At 46.5% G+C, this 18,335-nt stretch overlaps 1 protein-coding gene across 1 annotated transcript in view; it reads right to left on the bottom strand.

Annotated features, from left to right (window-relative positions):
* Positions 1-18,335, bottom strand: part of AGAP1 (ArfGAP with GTPase domain, ankyrin repeat and PH domain 1) — a 514,946-nt gene that overhangs the window by 174,751 nt on the left and 321,860 nt on the right. The window contains 2 exon segments of the mRNA XM_032355251.1: positions 1,398-1,554; positions 1,556-1,567. Coding sequence (XP_032211142.1) covers positions 1,398-1,554; positions 1,556-1,567 — 169 coding nt within the window.

Below are 18,335 nucleotides of genomic sequence, written 5' to 3'. Positions count from 1 at the left end.
TACACAGTTCCTGGCGTAGGACAGGCGCTCACTAAATATTTTTTGAAAAAACTAATAAATACAAAGTAGTGAAGATATCAGCTTTTCATTTAATACAGAATCCCTCCTTCCACCATGGGTACTTATTTTCTCTCTTCTTATCCCAGAGTTAGCACACCATCCAGAAAAGGGAAATTTCAGGTATGTCTCAGAAGGAAGGTCAGCAAGTCATAAGAGACCTTATCACCATTTTGGAATGAACTGATGTCTCCCTAGCAGAAAGCCCTGTAGGATTTTTAATAGCAGCTGATGTTTGAATTGTATTTTACAAGTTTCCCAAAACTTTCCTATGTATTATCTTACCTGCAATCACATTTCTGTGGTGCACACAGGCCAGGCGAGATGGACCTAATATGGGGGTAAAACTTTACCGAGTTAGCGGTCCAATGCCACTTGGTATCACACAGTAGAGCCCCAATGGACCCCAGTTCTGGCCCCTTTCTACTACCTTGCTTTCACCAACCAACACTGTGTATACCACAGAACTGTGGGTTCAGCATGATCTGTTTTTCAAAGCACCTGACACCTCAGAAGGAGAAAAATGCAGCAGAGACTATGCCAGAAAGTCCCAAAGAACAGTTAATTCATTTTTAAAAGACTGGATGTATGTCAAAGAGAAAAAAGGGACTTTTTGCTCGAGAAAACAAACCTGTGTGTTAAAGTGTGTTAGAAGGAGGACTCAGGCCTTTTCTCTGATAAGAAATCACTGGAAGGTCAAAGCCAGAAGGCAACCATTTGCAAAGACTCACAAAATGAACCACGACATTCTGAATGGCCTGCAACTGCACACAATGGCCAGGAATTTCTAAACACATCTAGATTTGAGAAACACTTCCTCTGATCCTGAATTAAAGACCAAATCTCCTTTCAAAAGAGAATAAAGAAAATTAAAGTTGTGTAAAAGAATGACATAAAAGTTAACAATATGAAGCCAAGAGAATTGAAAATTGAGGTCCAATAGTTTCCTTTCAATCTTGTTCCAAATAGCTCTTCCACTTTCATCCACTTAGTCACTACAAATACACACCAGCCCTTGATAGTTTCAGAGCTCATTTACATACTTTAGAAGACCCTTAAATCCTCAATCATATGCAAAACTCTACTTCCAACTACCCATCTCTGGGAAAACCTCGTGGTTTGGTTTGTGAGACGGTGACTCAAGATGGTGCCATGTGCTGGCTGGCAGTCCCGGAACCACAGGTGTAGGGAAGATGACCATCCACAGAAGAGAAGAGGTTTCTAAACCTTAAAGTACAATGTTTATGGTTCTAACCTCACTTCATCTCCAAGGCTCCACACTGTCCTGCGACCAGCAGCACCTACCACTGGGTTCTTGTGCGGGTCTGCCATGAGCTTACCTGAATTTGGTGAGATGTGTAAACTGCTCATGTCCTTGGACAGGCCGTTAGTTTTAGGGCTGGAGATGGGCGCGCAGGCCGACGTTGGCTCGGGTGGCCTCTTCCCTGGGACTTTCACAGTGGTTCTCAGAAGATCAATCTCTTTACCATGAACATTCCTGCATGTAATCCTGTTCAAAATGTTAAACATCCAAGAGAGATTAAAAGAAGACCTCGTACAATCTAGGACACAAGGTTCTATCAGACACCATAAGTTATAATCCTATGACCCCTTCCACTGAGGCAGGCACTTTAAAAATAATGAGGTTTTGATCCGTCTAGTATGGTAGCATCATCATTATACTGAAATCACAGCCTCTGTGTCCTGAACTAACCCAGACTCTGGAAATACAAGGAGACACAGGAAATGCTTCCACTTGGTGGAGGACAGGCCAGCTGGAGAAAATAAGTATCCATGTGAAATCATGTTTTTTAAATTGCTGCTTATTACATGGCACATTAGGACCCCAGACTCTGTCTAAGTTTCAGGTAAAATTCCATGCAGTAGGAAACTGTTTTGTAACAACTGTTCAGTCTCAGATAGCAACACCACTAAGTGCCTAGACAAGAATGAAGCTCTCTGGTGGGAGCTCAGGAGAAAACTAAGTAAAAGGTCAAGGATTTCACTAAGGACCAGGACAATGTCTGAGAGGTTGGTGGTATGGTGCTGAGAAAACACAGAGCTCATGGATGGATGTGTAATAGCTGGATGTTGAAAAAGAAAGAATACTGAGTAAGTCTGGTACTCAAGCATTGTGTTTCTCCAAGTGATTCAATGTATCCAGAAAAAGTTATCTTGCCATTCTTTCCATGCTGGAGGTGAATGACCAGGAGCTAACAGAACCAGGGGGAAGTCTAGGTGGACAGTGATGGTCTCTGTGGAGGTCACCTGACAACATTTCAGTGTAAAGTACCACCGAAGAACTGGTTGCTGGGTGGGGGAATGGGAGAGGAAAATGAGAGCCAGAGTGAGGGGCTTACTGGTGAATTAGGAATTACTGGACCTCCACGTGCGAAGAATGTTCAAAGGCTACACAAGGCTGGAACCAGGAGGAATATGGGAGCAAAGACCAGCAGAGAAAGGATCCGGAGCTGCACCGAAGGGGGTCAGAAACAGACCAGCTCTTCAATGGGAGTGGGGAGGCTAGGCCTCTGTCAGCAGTCACCACCCGGAGAGATATAGTGGGATCCACAGAGCTGCTGTCAGCCATGGGAGCCAGGAGCAGAGGCCCTGATGCAACCTGCCCCTGCAGGACAGGCTGGTTGGCGTTCGCCTCCGCCATCTTGACAGACCCAAGACTCCACCTGGAAGTCAAGATGCTTGGGAAACTCCCCAAAATATAATTAACCATGAAAGAGCTATGTTTTGAAAGGATGTGGACCAAAGACAGAAGGCTGTTACCATTAAATTAGATAGAAGGATAAGACAGACTGGAAAAAATACATGGAACCTCATGAATGAGCTCAGGGTGTTGAGGATGGTGAACAAAAAGCAGAAGGGAAGTGATCCTTGGTTAGTCTAGGACTGAGGGTCAAGGTCATCCACCAAAAAAAAAAAATGTTGTTCTTAAACATCTTTAACTTACTTCCATTAATAGCCACTGAAAATAGGCCAACCTAAGCTTCAACACCAAAGTTAAGGCTTGTACATAATGAATTCATTCTTGCATAGTTACTCTTTCAAAAATATCAACTTGCTATAACTTTCTTCTTTAATGCCAATTCTTAACAAATTAAAATACAATAACAGGAGTGTAATTGAGCATTTATTGCTTATGGGCTCTAAAATGAGGCTAATCAGATAGTGACTAAAGCCTCAGCATGGGTTCTTTTAATAGGCATGTTTTAACATACAATAACCATGATATTTTATTTAAAATTATTATAGAAATGTACCAAGTGTCTGCTTTTTGGATTACAATGCAGCAAGGGAACACATTTATCTTTGGCTCAGCATGGGCCAGGGAATCTGTTTTCTCGCTTGAGTTAGGCACCGAAACTTCAGAGGAGCTAGATCTAAAAAAAACAAACCAGGATATAAACTTGGCAATTCTTATAGTGCAAGCCACTAACAGTTTTACAAACCTTACAAAATGCACTTCCTAATCCACAAAAGCCCTTTACTATGGTGCTTCGGAAACAGGTGGAATGCAAAGGCGTGTGTCTGTGGCTTCAAGTTTCCCCCAAGAGAAACGACACTGAGTTTTCTGTTTTTGAAAGAACCCAGCCTTTTCATCTTGCCCCAGCTTGGTACTTGAGGAATTAAAGCTAGGACCACTAACCAATGTCGCCTCCTCAGAAGTGGGACACGCGGCCCTACAGGTTTGAGGTAGGGGCCTCACTGGGTGAAGTAAAGACAGCAAGCTTGATTTTGATATGCAAATGTTACAGATACTACCCTTCTCCTGTTCCTTGTAGAAAATGCTGATCGATGATAAAAGGGGAAAAAACCCTTTAACAAGGCATGAGGGTAATTCAAAGCCAAGTACTTTTAAACAGCACTTAACAAGTCCCTGGGGCCCACTCAAGAGCCAGGCCCCCCAGAGGTGCTATCTCCTGCCCCTCAACAGCTTGAAAAAGTAGTAATTGCAAACCTATTTGCATTTTTCTTCTCAAGTTGTCCATGCTCATCGTGTGGATTATTTTCTCCAAGCAGGCGCTGGAGCAAAGGGACCCGTTGCCGAACGTGCGGTGAGCTCAGGAACGGAGCACTGCGGCCCCCCGCAAGCCCACTCCTGCACCTTTGCCATCCCTTGTTTTTTACCTCTCGCTCCTAATTATGTTGCATCTATTGCCGTACACTTAATTAGCTGCATTAATGTGATTTCTTTTCACATAGTCAAGCAATTAAGAGCTATGATTGAGTTTCATTCAATTAGCCTCAACAAACATGCTAATTGATGTCCCAGATGCAAATGAGGTGCAATGAGAGAAACCTGCTAGCAATTGAGAGCCGTGTCAGAGACCCACAGCTTCCAGCTTGCTGACAGAAGCACGGTTTAACGCGGCTCCAGCCTTCTGGGGGGCTGCCTTCAGAGAGGGCCGCGGAGTCATTAGTGCCGTGGTGGACGGCATCTCTCCGGACTTGGAGAATTAATTGATTTGCGGCTGACAGTCTTGTCCTCCAGTCTCATGGTCATGCGTTACCAGGACCTGGAGGTCATCGACTGGCTAATGCGGTACTCTGGCAGGGAGAGTAAGCCCTCACCCAAACACGGCATGAGGCTGCTGGAACCCAGGTGTTTTCCCCAAAACCGCAGAGGGAAAGGTGTGGAGGTCTTGGCCTGGCGATCTCAGAGCCCTCTCCGTGCGTGATGGACTATACGGTACTCAGTAAATGGTGAGTTCATCTTAGTCAGCTCTGGGGCATCTGGCGTTGGACTTAAGCTCAAAATACAGCAATCCATCAATAGTCCCTAAAAATACTCTTACTATATTGATTCTCACTGCCTCCCATCCCGACGTTACCTTTGGCTGTCTGCTGAAAGATGGGTTTGCTTGATGTGTTCATGGGGTTACCAAAAGCAGTTAACAAGATCTTAAAGCCAACTCCAAATGTAGAAATGGTATGACTGGCATCTCAGAACGAGAGCATCTGAATCAAACACACGGCTTTGAGACTATCTTCAAGGACAGATAATGCAATTAACACCACTGTGATTTTAACACAGATTTTTTATCCAGTATGGAGACCCTTCATCTTCACAAATGTGAAAAAAATCACAGAAACTTTGTTCCCATGATGTTTTCCCAATAAGTTCTGGTTTCTAATTATACATAAATGCCTAGAAATTTAATATATTAACATGTAATACAGCTTGTCTAGGTGAGATAATTGTTAGCACAAACTAATACTTGCTGTGGCCAATATATTGAATTTTTCCTCTTTGCATGACCTAGCTTGGCAGTCCTCAAAGTGTGGTCCCTGATACACTATCCGGGGGTTCACAGGTTCAGACTACCTTTAAAATATCCCAAGACACTGTTCGCCTCTTCTAGAGCTGAAATTTGTTTTTCTGGTGACTAAAACTGCTGGTTCTAGACCATAAACCCAGGCAGCAGAACCAAACTGCACTAGTCCCTCTTGTCAGTATTCATTGCCATGTTCTCTAAATAAAAACAAACAGAAAGTTTCACTTAAGAATGTTCTTGAGGCACCTGGGTGGCTCAGTGGGTTAAGGCATCTGCCTTTGGCTTAGGTCATAATCCTGGGGTCCTGGGATCAAGCCCAGTATCAGTCTCCCTCTCTCTGCCGCTCCCCCTACTGCTGTTGCTTCTCTCTCTGTGTCAAATTAAAAAAAAAAAAAAAAAAAAAAAGGGCAACTATTGATTCTTAAACATTTCAACCCTGAAGTACATACATATCTTCTTAATTTTTTGGGTAATGACAGGGCAAGCGTGTGTGAGCGTTGGTGCCACACATGGAAGGGGACGGGTGTCCCACAGAAACATACTTCTGCAGTTGTCTGAGGTTCGAGCTGAACTAGCTGCTTTTTTGGTGGGACCTATTTTTACTTGAAAGAATGACTATGTCAGACGTTATATGACTATTCAACCTTGGGCTTTTGGCAGCTATTTTCTTGAAATGAACAGCATGACCACTGCAGGGAAAAGAGTGGACAGTATCTGTGGCTGGTGTAGAACCCGAGTTTCTGGTGAGGATGAGAATCTTGGCAACTTGCATCTCTCACCGTGAGCTTCACACTTTCCAAATACTGACACTCTTTCCCAACAAGACAGATGGTGATATAAATCCAAACAGTTTCTGGATATTATATGATGGAAAGTGTCTCCATTTGGAAAGCTGCATATCTCAGTTAAACAATTTTTTTTTTCAATTACTTATTTGAGAGAGAGAGAGAGAGAGAATGCACACACACATACACACACACAGCAGGAGATGCAGAGGGAGAGGGTGAGGGAGAAGGAAAGGAGAGAATCTCAAGCACACTCCCTTCTGAGCATGGGACTCTCGATCTCATAAACCTGAGATCAAGACCTAAGGTGCATCAAGAGTCAGATGCTTAACTGAATGAGCCACCCAGGCGTCCCTAAGCAATGTTTTTGAAATGACCCATGCATGGTGTCACACAGAAGGTCATTCAACCAGCAAGACAGTTCAATGGAAACAGTAAGACTGTCCTACTGTTCTCAAGATTTCCTTTATGGAAAATGTGTTTTCCATAAAAATGTTATTTATGTAATAATATATCACAGAAGGGTGGTTTATTACTCTTTTAAATAAATTATATGAGTATTTTAAAATTTTCTTAGTTTTGATTTTTAACATGCTTAGTATCAATTAGGTATAATCCACAGATGCAGTGCCTGGCTGGTTCAGTGGGAGGTGTGTGTGACTCTTGGTCTCATGATCGTGAGTTCGAGCCCTCACTCTGGGTGTAGAAATGACTTAAATAAAAAAAAACTTGAAAAAAAAATATAACCCTCAGAAACAAAAGGCCTTTAGGATTCCTCAGTTATTTTTAATAAAGTAAAGGAGTCTTGAGGCCCAAAGGTTAAGAACCACTTGCCCAGTTCAATATTCACAAAACAGCCAAGAGCTACGAGTGTGCAACAGCTTCACACACACAACTGGGGGAAGGGAATGAGAGCTGGGCTTCTGCAGAGATGCCAGAAATGTTCTTCAGATTTGTTTGTCTTTTCCTGGAGGAAAGGATTGACTCATTCTTCCAATTTTCACTGTACTTCATGAATGTCCAGGTTCAAAGAGGAACTATAGTTTGTATAAGTTCTATTTTTAAAAAATCCTTACTTCAGGGCTCAGAAAAAAAAAAGTATGTAAGAGAAGCCATTGTTAAATGCACTGCTATTCCCAACTCCATTTAATACTATTTTCAAAGGAAACTAATCTATAAAGACACACATAATACCATCCATTCAAAGAGACCCAAGCAAATGTTCAAGTCCAACATTTCTGAATAATAAACAATAGGCTCATATACAGTCACAGGAGCGCACGAAACCGATACCCTAAAAATACTATGAAAATATCGTAAAACTAGGAGGAATCTTCTGGCCATGTCCTTTCAGATCATATAACTCAAAGAAGACAATTTCTCCTTCTCTCCAAAGGGCCAGTCACAATAGCAAGGTAGGAGGCAGCTTCAAAGTGGAAAACCCTAGGAGAGATGATTTTTGTTTCCCCAGACAGCCAACAGAATTGCAGGGTTTCGCTTTTGGACCTGCCTTTGAAAGGACCCCTCGACCAACGTTGGCTTGTAAGTACACGCCAACGTGACGCGTGGCCACCCCCAGGAAGAAGGTACCTGGTGCCCGGGACAAATGCAACAGTTACGACAGCAGATTCTTTAGTGGGCCCCGTGATCATGGAAGACCCAGCAGAAGGGAAGGCTGGGGAAGTGTCACGGGGGGGTCAGGGGCAGCGCGCTTCATGCACCATGGACAGCTCCCACCCACAGCCAGGGCCAACCTCTAGAGGCCCCTCCGCAGCAAGCATCTGACACATGTGGGCTGAAGTCCAACGTCAGCCCTGGGGGATAGGTTATTATAATATAAATCAAAACAGCAGAAAACTCCAAATTGAATTATGAATACACCTATTGCTTCCTGATTGTATCTGTCTTGATTGACCTAGCATATTGAGCTTTACACTGCAAGAAAGATTTTCCTCATTTTAGGTTCAAATTGAATATTACCCAGTTGTAACCCATGCGTGCTCAAACCCAGCCCACACAAAATGAATGTGTCGGGTATGAAAATGGCTTCCTGTCTTCCCAGTCACTGTAGGCCTCTTCCGAAGGCAAGCATGAGTGAAATTTCACTGCAATGAACTTCAAGGAGCTGGCACCGTTCCTTGGCTATGTGAGTACTTTAATAATTAATTATGGCTTGAAACAACTGGACCAGCAGTTATATCTGGGAAGTTTTGAGTGAGATAGGAATGTTCAGCATAGCGATATTAGATCTGAAGCTCTTTAAAACTTCAGACTTCTTGGGGTGAATTTGCTAGAACACATAGCTCTTCAAAAAGCAGGTTTTTAAGACAGAGAGCACACACAGTCTGTCCTCGGGGGGGCGCTAATGATCACTACACCTTTTCTTCTGCCATTTAACCCAGTGCAGGACAGAAATCTCCCACATTCACTGTTGCCTACCAGAACACTGAAGGATTTCTCCCCATACTGAACGCTCACCACACCTGTGTTTTCTTCTGACACATTGCTTTTCCAGGAATAATTCTGTTCCCCTGATGCTACTGCTTCATGTCCGTTAACATTCTAATTTCCTCAACTAAAGAAGTCTGCTGAGGACAAAGTCAGCTTCCTTCGGGCCAGAGAACAGCCTCTGGATCCAGCCCGGGATCCAGCCTTGGGGTCTGGGGAGTTTTGCACTTGGGGCACACTACTTAATCATTCCTGGTCCCCATTTCCACATCTTTAAGATAGGGAGATGAACAGTTCCCACCTCATGGGACAGTTCTAAGGATGGACGAAGATCATTTGCAAACTGTTCAAGAGAATGCCAGAGCCCTCCCCAAACGACAGCTCTCCTTACTGCTGTCCAGTCAACATACTGAAATCTTTGCCCTCCGATCTGACATGATCATTCCCTGAGCTCAAGGTGTTGTTACTACTTGAGGTAGTAATCCTGACATGATAAGCCATGAGGGGTGACCTGCCAAGCGACTTTTCATTTCCCAGCTCAGAAAAAAAGAAACTCTGTCCTCCGCAGACATCTGCTATGTTCTACTTTTTATTTTTCTCCCCCTCCACTTTCCTTTCTTTCTTTTCTCTTCTCTCTCTCTCTCTCTCTCTCTTTTTTTTTTTTTGTGGGGGAGGCATGTATATGGTAGTCAGACATTTTTATTGCAAAATGCCGTCTGGAAAAGATGCAAAACAAAACTGCTAAAATGCAAGGGAGAAAAACACGGGGGGGAAAACAAAAGGCCCCCTTCCCTTTGCTTATTGAGTTCAAAGGCATAACATGCAGCACCCTGCAGCAAATGGGAAGCTACACTAATTTTAAAGCCATAAAACGCTACCCAGTGCCCCGCGGGGCAGGCCTACGCTGGAGCTAGTGGCACCTAAATAAGACACGGTTCATTTACTCCGCAGCTTAGCCTAATGTAATCATCAGCGGATTTTCGCCTAGAGTTGTAACAGGCAGAGAGCCGATGCGGCCGAGGTGGCACTCCCAGCCATCGAGGGGGCCGCTGCTAGATTGCTGTTGATTAGAAAATTTTTCAGTTTTGACAAGCACTTAATGAACATAAATCGCCACCTTGATTGGTTTCCATTTGGGGCCACAGGCACACCTGAGAAGAGGCAGGCCTTCCATCCCTCTCTTCCTTGCAAGACCTTCGCAACAAGCCAGTAACCGGGTTATGAGCTACAGAAGAAAATATTTATAAAATATCATAATGGAATTCAATCTCTTGGTAGAAGAGGAAGAATATTTCTTGTGACCCCCCACGTCCATCCTCTACCATAGAGAGTTCTCCTCTGTAGTGACTTACTGTCAGAGAAAAAAACCAATGGGTTTGACTTATTTACCTTTTTGCAAGAATTCTAGCTATGGTTAGGAACACTAAAAAGACCAAAAATGGAAAACAAAATGATACGGACTGGGTCAAGAGATGAACTACCATTCTGCGTCCCAATAAGACAATGTCCTATCGACTCTAAAAGCTTGAAGACTCAAATCTGCAAGCTACCCGGTTAAATCTGCATATTTACAGAAACAAACAAATATGCATATATTATTATTTTTTTAATTTAGAAAAGAAGGCAGATGGATTTTTCTCAATGTAGAAAAAATAGGTTAGGTAGAATCTAGAATATTTGGTGGTTTAGTTTTTACAGAAACATGAAGACTTTTCTTGGTCTGGTCACGCCCTACTTACACACTGTGTGATCAACGTGAAGATAACTTGTACCAGAGCGAGCAGGCATTCTGGCCATTTTATTTGAAAATCTAAACACTTTACAAACCCCAAGTGTTCTATAAGATAAGTTAGAGTTTCCTCAGGCAGAAATAAGACTTTGAAAAAGCATCTAACTTTTTTTGTGTATGTGTAAAAGGTATGAGTTTTTCAGTAGTCATTCTTTCTAACAAAAATTGTAATTATTTCTCCGAAAGTATTTATACTAATTTTGGCAGGATCATTCCATGGGTCTGACAACACTGATATTCACCACACTGCCTGAAACTGGGTGAATGTCAGAGATAGCTCCTGGGCTGCCCCAAGCACAGACAGGGCAGCCTCCCCAGTGCTCCAAGGGTTTGTGACAAGGCCAGGGGCAGCCCATAGGAACACGGCTGGGTGGCTGCTCTCATACCACCTGGGTTCCTCCATGACTCATTCTGCTCAGGACTGCACCCAGCCAATTCCCCAGTGGGCCCTGGTTAAGGATGGATATCTCTATAGTTCTCGCATGTTGTAGCTTAGACAACAAAGCTTCCAAGCAGCATCTGCACGCCCACATCTGCAGTAGCATGAGTCACAGCAGCCAAGAGGAGGAAGCGATTCAAAAGTCCATCCACAGGGGAATGGATAAACTAACTATGGTAAAAACACAGAACAGAGTATGATTCAACCCATGCTACAACGTGGACAGACCTCAAGGACATTACGCTGAATGAAATAAGTAAGTCACAAAAAGACAAACACTATGTGATTCCACTAATATGAGGAACTTAGAGTAGACAAATTCACAGGGACAGAAAGTACAATGATGCTGCCCAGGGGTTGCAGGGAAGGGGATAGGGACTTAGTGTATAATGGGGACAATCCCAGTTCTGCCAGATGAAAAGCTTCTGGAGACTGGCTGCCGGCAGTGAGAATACACTTCAGGCCACTGAAATGTACACTTAAAAAAGGTTAAGATGGTCAGTCTTAGGTTGTGTGTGTTTTACCACAGTTAGAAAGACAAAACCGAAATCCTGTGTTCCTCTCCCACCCTGGACTTTTCCTGCAGTCTTCTCTTTGAGTGGAACCTCAATACAGCTGGGACATATTTCAGTGTTAAAGTGTAAGGAGGTGGCTTCCTCTGCTCATGATTTTGGGAACTACAGGCCTGCTGGTATGAGGACAGCCCAAGCACATGGACAAATCGTGCCTCACTCTTTGTTCAGCAAGACTACGCTGATGGGAAGGACATGCAGCTGACAGGACCCTGGAGGTCTCTGCCCAAGCCTGTGGGAGATGCAGGCTGCAGGATACAATGGAACAACAGAGCACCAATGAACACAGCAAGGGAAGGGCATGCACGGCAGGTACACCCCAAGAGGACAGGCAGAGGAAACCCCACAGAGACATGCCGTTCTCGAGACTGCGGGGGAAGGATGAGCTGAGTTGGTGTGGCAAGGAGGAGGAATAGGAGAGGGTGTTCCTGGTGGAGTGATTGCATGTGTTTGGGCCTGGAGGCCAGAGAACACGGCAGTGCGAGCAGCTGGAAGGAAAGTCCGGCCCGGAGGGACATGGTGGGTCAGAGGCAGTATGCGGTGCAACACTCAGAAAGACCTGGCGGGTCCTGTGAAAAGATGAGGGCTCCATCTTAAGCAGAGTGGGGATCTTCTTCATCACTGACGCATTTAAAAGAATCAAGTGGAGAGAAGTAACAAGACTATGAGAAGTACATGGTGAAGGGGGAGAACTGCCCTTCTCTGTACCGCAGACAGCGGCTGAATTTTGAAAAACCTGAGGCAGGGTGCTCTGGTGGCTAACGGAGCAGACAAGCAGGCCTGAGGTCTGGGAGAGGGGGGTTTGAGCATATCACCTCTGCCAATGGGACTTCCATTCTGAGGCCCTGCTGGATGAGTTCCCAGGGAGGACAGAAGGTGGAGACCAATGCTAGGGCAGAAGATGAGAAGCCCACAGAGTAACCAGAGTCACAGACCTGAAAGGGGCTCGGTGATCCCCAAAGTGGGCCGCCGAGTCCTGGCATGCCACGGGGCTCCATCCCAGCCACCATGGTGCAGAAGGGCCCTGCCAGGCCCTAAGTCATGAGTGCGGACCCCCCTGTGCATCAGAAGGAATCAGCACAGGATGCTGATGGAATCTGTCAGACATGAAGGAAGGAAGGAATTTTAAGGACAGAGGTAAGGATGTGCGAACCATGGAGATCCACAGTGACTTCTTTCTCTACCTAAGACAAAGGAGATGGGAGTTCTGTACATGTGTGCATGGATGGCCTATGTTCTCACATGACTATGCAGGGGCATGTTCTTAATTTACTCTCACGTCCATGGTTTGTGGCAAGCTGCCTGAATGCCTCTCCTGGGAAGGGGCAGAGAGCATCAAGTGCAACTAGAAGCAAGTAAGATCTGGATGTGGGGCTCCTGGAGGGACTGCTCCCACCATGGGCCCAGGAAACCACTCTGGTGGGACAACCAGACAGTGGTTATTCCCGGGGCAGGCCGAGGAGATGCTCAGACTCAGGAATACAACTTCTACCCCAACCTCAGCAAAGCCCCCCATATTCCCCTATACAGTCCCCATCCCAGCAAACTCAGGGTTCTTCTGCTGCCCCATGGATAAAGCCGGCCACTCTAAGAACTCCCATGGTTTTCAAACCCATTTCCACCCACCTGTAACAGAACAGAAAGGTTCACTTGTAGCCAGAGTTCCAGATCTCTGCTCCTCAGTATTGACATATTTTCCTGATCTACTTTAAAGGGGATTATTTGTGGGTTTCAGCAGAGTTTTAAGATTTTATGGCCTTCGTATAAGACTGTGTATGTGTGTGTTCTCCCCCACCCAATGCAAGCACTCAGGGAGGTCTAGAGGAAATAAACTTCTATCCCAGTCCCACTGGAATTTTCAAAGTAGAGGCAGGATCGTCCCCTGTGAGGATCCCAGCCTGGGAAGGAGCCCATGACCTGACTGCATGTGACCCACAGGAGCTGGCCAGGGTGCCCTAGCCTATGCGAGTCCTGGGCAAACAGTGGGAAACAGGGCAAGGTCCTTGCTAGACAGGGCGGTACAGAGATACTAGAAGGCACCAGGAGAAGAGGTGGTCTGCCAAGTGATCAGGGAGGACTTCTTGTGGAGGAAGGCCATGCAGGTCTACCAGCAGGATGGATTGCAGACTGGAATTAGAAGCAGCCCGGCTGGAAAAGAACGTATAGAGCAGAGAAGGAGAGCCTGCAACACTGTGGCTTATACAGGGGAAGCAAGATCAAATAACTGTTCATCATAAAACTAATTATGCTCCTGCAGTAGCATGTTAGACAGGACATGTCTGACATTATTCTGCTCAGTAAGAAGGGGGTCCTGAAATCTCAGGGTCCTCTGTCATCCCATGACTCAAAATATTTGACATCTAGAAATCTGGGCTTTGAAGTACCTGTGTAGTCATCTAGATTCAAGCTAGTCCGATTTCTGCAATGTTTTGGGGAAACCAATGAAGAGATTCTCTGGGTATAACTCAGTAATCACCACCTGAAGAAATTTGAGGTCTACCTTAGCAGGTGTGCAAAACTCACTGAAGGAACTGATCACGGATTCATAGTGAATCATCACAGAAAAGTTCCTGATCTTATGTGAGGACTGTGTGTACCTTAAATGATGATTACCAGCAGTGGGTATGGGCAAGAGTTGTTCTCCCAATAGAAGTATCTTCCTTTCTTTCCTGATGTTATTATTATTATTATTATTTTAGATAAATACCCACTCAGGGCATCATCCCAGATCTTTTCTTCATTTTTGCATTGGTAGAGGGGTGGATTTTTTGATTTTGCACCTGAAAATTGACTGAAATCAGCATTCTGATAGCAAGGTTCAGAGAGTCCAAGTTTGACTCTACCAGCTTGGGAGAAGACAAGCAAATGCCAGTGGCACCCAGAGCACAACTGCTCTGCATCGGGAGCTTCTCCGCCACCCAGGAAGGAGGTGCCGTGGGAAGGAGGAGTCCAGCTCTGCAGGTCAGGGAAGGACAGAGCCACGGCTGCTTCCAAGTTGGGCCATATGCACTGAAAGGGAATGAAATCCAAGAACGAGGTTTTCTACGGTGTGAGCAATCCGAGCCCATGCCAGGCAGGTGGGCTGTGCCCAACCGTCCTGCATCCTCATGAGGATGCCAGGAAAGGCCTCTTGGCCAGGGCCCCATGAAGTCACTGGCCCAACCGTACGGCCACGAGCTCCCACTCAGGAAGCCCAGCACACACACCTCTGTTAGCCATGCCCTCGATGGTGCTCTCTCGACACAAAGATGAATAGGTGGGGACACTGGACTGTGAAGCCCCCAGGTCCGAGTTCTTTCTCATTATCCCCTCCATTTTTCCATCAAGGTGCTCCCTGCGGCTCAGAGTTAAGTCCAAAGAACACGCCGCCCTCCACCCCCTGACAGTGACCCAGTGAGGTGTCATCAATGAAACACTCAGACCTACCTCCCCCAAGAACGTGACGCAGGGAGGGCTTTTTAAAGGTCGTCTAAATGTACAAATTCTCTGAGAAACAGAAATCCGGACCACAGAGCAGCCTCAGAAGTCTGCCCACATACTTTGATCATACTTTGATCATGCTAGGGCTGTGTTTACAGAATGCCAAGTGGAGATGGAGGAGGCGCTCAGCTGGTCAGCACCGGAGTGCGGGTGACCCGCTTATCCCTGGAGCCCTGGGCCTCGCGGGTGTTGGCATTGACAGGTCCTGTGTCCTGGGCTAACCAGTGCGACCAGCCCACCAGAGCAGCCCCAAACCCAAAGCAGCTTCATTATGTTGCCTGACACTGCCACCTATTACCTAAACTGGGTTACAGGTTTACCTTACTTATGAACAGCATCTTGAGAAAGAGGCAGCAAGTGAACTGGGTTACCCTGGACCCCAGGTTTCACCGTCCCATGTGACTAATGGCCCTGCCCAGCAGCCCCAATCTGAGGAGAGGCTTTTCCTCACAAGTCCAACGGACTCCATCAGCCTCTGTTTTACAGCGGTGCAGGAGAAGCCCCTGAAGTGAACACGTGATCCTCAGACCTCCCAACCGAAGGATTCTTCCAGATATCCAGAGTGGACACCGTCCAGCCCATTGCTCAGTGTCCACAGTTAAGATGCATTCCCTAGGGCGCCTGGGTGGCTCAGTTGGTTGGACGACTGCCTTCGGCTCAGGTCATGATCCCGGAGTCCCGGGATCGAGTCCGCATCGGGCTCCCAGCTCCATGGGGAGTCTGCTTCTCCCTCTGACCTTCTCCTCGCTCATGCTCTCTCTCACTGTCTCTCTCTCAAATAAATAAATAAAATATTAAAAAAAAAAAAAAAAGATGCATTCCCTAGAAGGAATGCTGCAGACTGCGGATGTGTGCTGGTGCATGGGTTCCAGCTTGTGTTTAAAAGGCGGGATGGCCCCCAGGCCTACAGTGGAGCAGCTGCTGTCATGCTCAGGTAGCGTGCATTCTCTCAGCGGCTCCCACATCCTGGCCGGTGCCTCTCTACCGCTACCCAGCCGCCTTGCTGGCAGCCAGTGTGGTGACCACCCATCCTGAGGAACAGTTAGGGCTGAGACTGTCACTTCTTCCTCCTGTTCCCCTGCGACAGTGTGGGGCAGGCGGGGACCTATCCGCGGGAGGCCGGCCCTGCTGGCGTCTCCTGAGCCTCTAAGGACGGGCTGACACGGGCAAGGAGCACACAGGGAGGACATCTGGGGTCAGGAGGCACTGCCACCATCAACATTCAGGAAACTCATTCTGGGTTAGGGTGGTCAGTCTCTTCCCTCTTTCCTCCTGGTTTCCAGAGAGACTGTCTCTTCCTATGATCTGCCACACATAGGCAGTTCCACCCCTGCTTACAGATAGCCATTCTCTCCTCCCTGAGAAAAACGTGTAAGGGTTCCAATAGTAGGAGGCATGGCCAGGGTGACAGGCTTTCTCTCAAGTGCAGGGAGAGCTTGAATCTACTGACAACAGAGCAAGGCCAAGCTGCGTGTCACAGCCACTGAGGACAGCTGGTCCCTAACTCATCTGCACCTGTGCTTGGGTCTCAGGATGAACTACGGATGCTGCTGGGGATGAAGCCACCAACCTGGGAAGAATGAAGCCTCAGAAGAAGATGGGGCTGGGAAAGGATGGGAGGGAAGGAAGAGGGATCGGGAGCAACAGGACCAGTGGGAACTGACACCCTGGGGCTATCATCCAGCAGAGGTCCTCCAAGTTTGGAGAGGCGGGCTGTCCTCAGAGGCCAGCTTTGGGAGTGTCCCTGGCAGCCAACCCATTCCAAGCATGTGGCGAGCCTGCCAGCCTCACGCCATCCCTACTGTGTGCTGCAAAGCCGGGTCCCCCAGCTCACGCCCAGCAGCCTGATTCTGAAGCCGCCATTTCAAAGTGCGTGGCACTCCACTGGGAGCCCGGAGCCCGGCCCGCCGCTGGGGCCACGAACCAACAGTCTGGGTTGTCAAGAGGCTTTTTTCAATCACAGCTATGTACACAAAACTTATGCTTGGGATTGAAATTTGGGGTGTCTGAAGGACGATCATTTATACAAACATGGCCATGGACACCTGTGTAATAAGAAAAACGTACTGGTCTCTTAAAGGATCACAATTCATTTCTCCAGGAGACCTTGTTTACTTTGAGTGCATCCAAGGAAGACATTTAAAAACTTCCAAGATTTTTTTTGTGGTGGCAAATTTAGGAAATGGTCAGTCTTCTGCTTCCACAGCACCCAAGGTAAGCTAAAGCCGGAATCTGCTGCTGATCCAGCATCTTTTCCAAGCAAAGGTCTCAGGAGATCTGCATTGCCCGGGGGCTGCAGGAGCCAAGGCACTGATTCAGCAAGAGTGGGGAAGGGAGAGGCTTGTGGGGGCAGCAAGCTCTATACCTGTTCTGACACCCTCTTGCCCAGGCCTGTCTGTCCGGCAGCTCTTGCTGGGGAGCTCAGCCAGGAATCCCATTTGGCTAATGAACACCAGAGGCATCTGGATCAGCTTCCTGGACGGGGCCCTCCAATACCGGTGGCATTCTACTAGTGGCCGATATGGCCAGGCAATCTCAACTTTGAATGAAATGATTAAGGGCCCTCATAATGCCAGCCTATTTTCCCTCTAAACTTGATTCGATCCCTTACTCTGCCCTATGTGCAAGAACCGGGCTGAGCTCCCTGGGTTCAGCATGATCACCAAGCTAAAGGTGGCTAGTGGTGGAATCAGGGTCCAGCCTGAGGGGGACCATGAGCAGCACGCACGTGCACAAGGAATTCACATTTGTGCTCATGATGAGGGCCATGTGGCCACACTGGCTTGGAAGGGGCTGCTGTGTGGCTCTGTTTAGTATCTGTTCCAATCCTACGTGTTTCGTGCCTTCTCAAGTACTGCGTGCTCAATCCTGCAGCACTCACCCTGTTACAGAATCATTACACTATTAGACTCCCATCCTCAGAAAAGCACACCATGATCCTTTTTGGTAAATACACTATCTAATCATTGAAAATTAGTGGTAGGCACCAGCAGCTGGCCCCATTATTCCATTACTGAGATACAGTTAGTCTTTGTGGAAAACTATCTACAAATACCAGATTATTTAGCCAGGTTTATTTCCCTTCACTCCCTGGAGAGACATGGGCTGTAGGCTATGCTATTTTGGATCACCGCAGATGGCCATTAACAGTGATGACCAACAGTAATGAAACCCAAAGCCACTAACCTGGCGGATTTCCCCGGTATTTAAGCACTCACAACAGATGCACCCTCATGGACTTCCAGCCATAACACAGCCCAGAGACCACCAGGAAGTGGGTGACACAGTGCAATCAGTTTAACTGATATCACTGGGTTCTATCACCATTTGAAATTTCCTGGACTAAAATAATTAGGACAGTCTTCATGGTGTAGAATTTTAAGACATAAATTTGCAACAAATTTGCATGCTTCTGGATTTATCACTAAAACAAATCTGGACTCTGCCATGGGCATCCCTTTGACAAGTCTTCCC

Source organism: Mustela erminea, chromosome 8 (assembly GCF_009829155.1).
Source record: "Mustela erminea isolate mMusErm1 chromosome 8, mMusErm1.Pri, whole genome shotgun sequence".
In the NCBI taxonomy this organism is placed as follows: domain Eukaryota; kingdom Metazoa; phylum Chordata; class Mammalia; order Carnivora; family Mustelidae; genus Mustela; species Mustela erminea.
The sequence above is the reverse complement of the archived record's forward strand: the minus strand, read 5'-3'. Positions and strand labels throughout refer to the sequence as shown.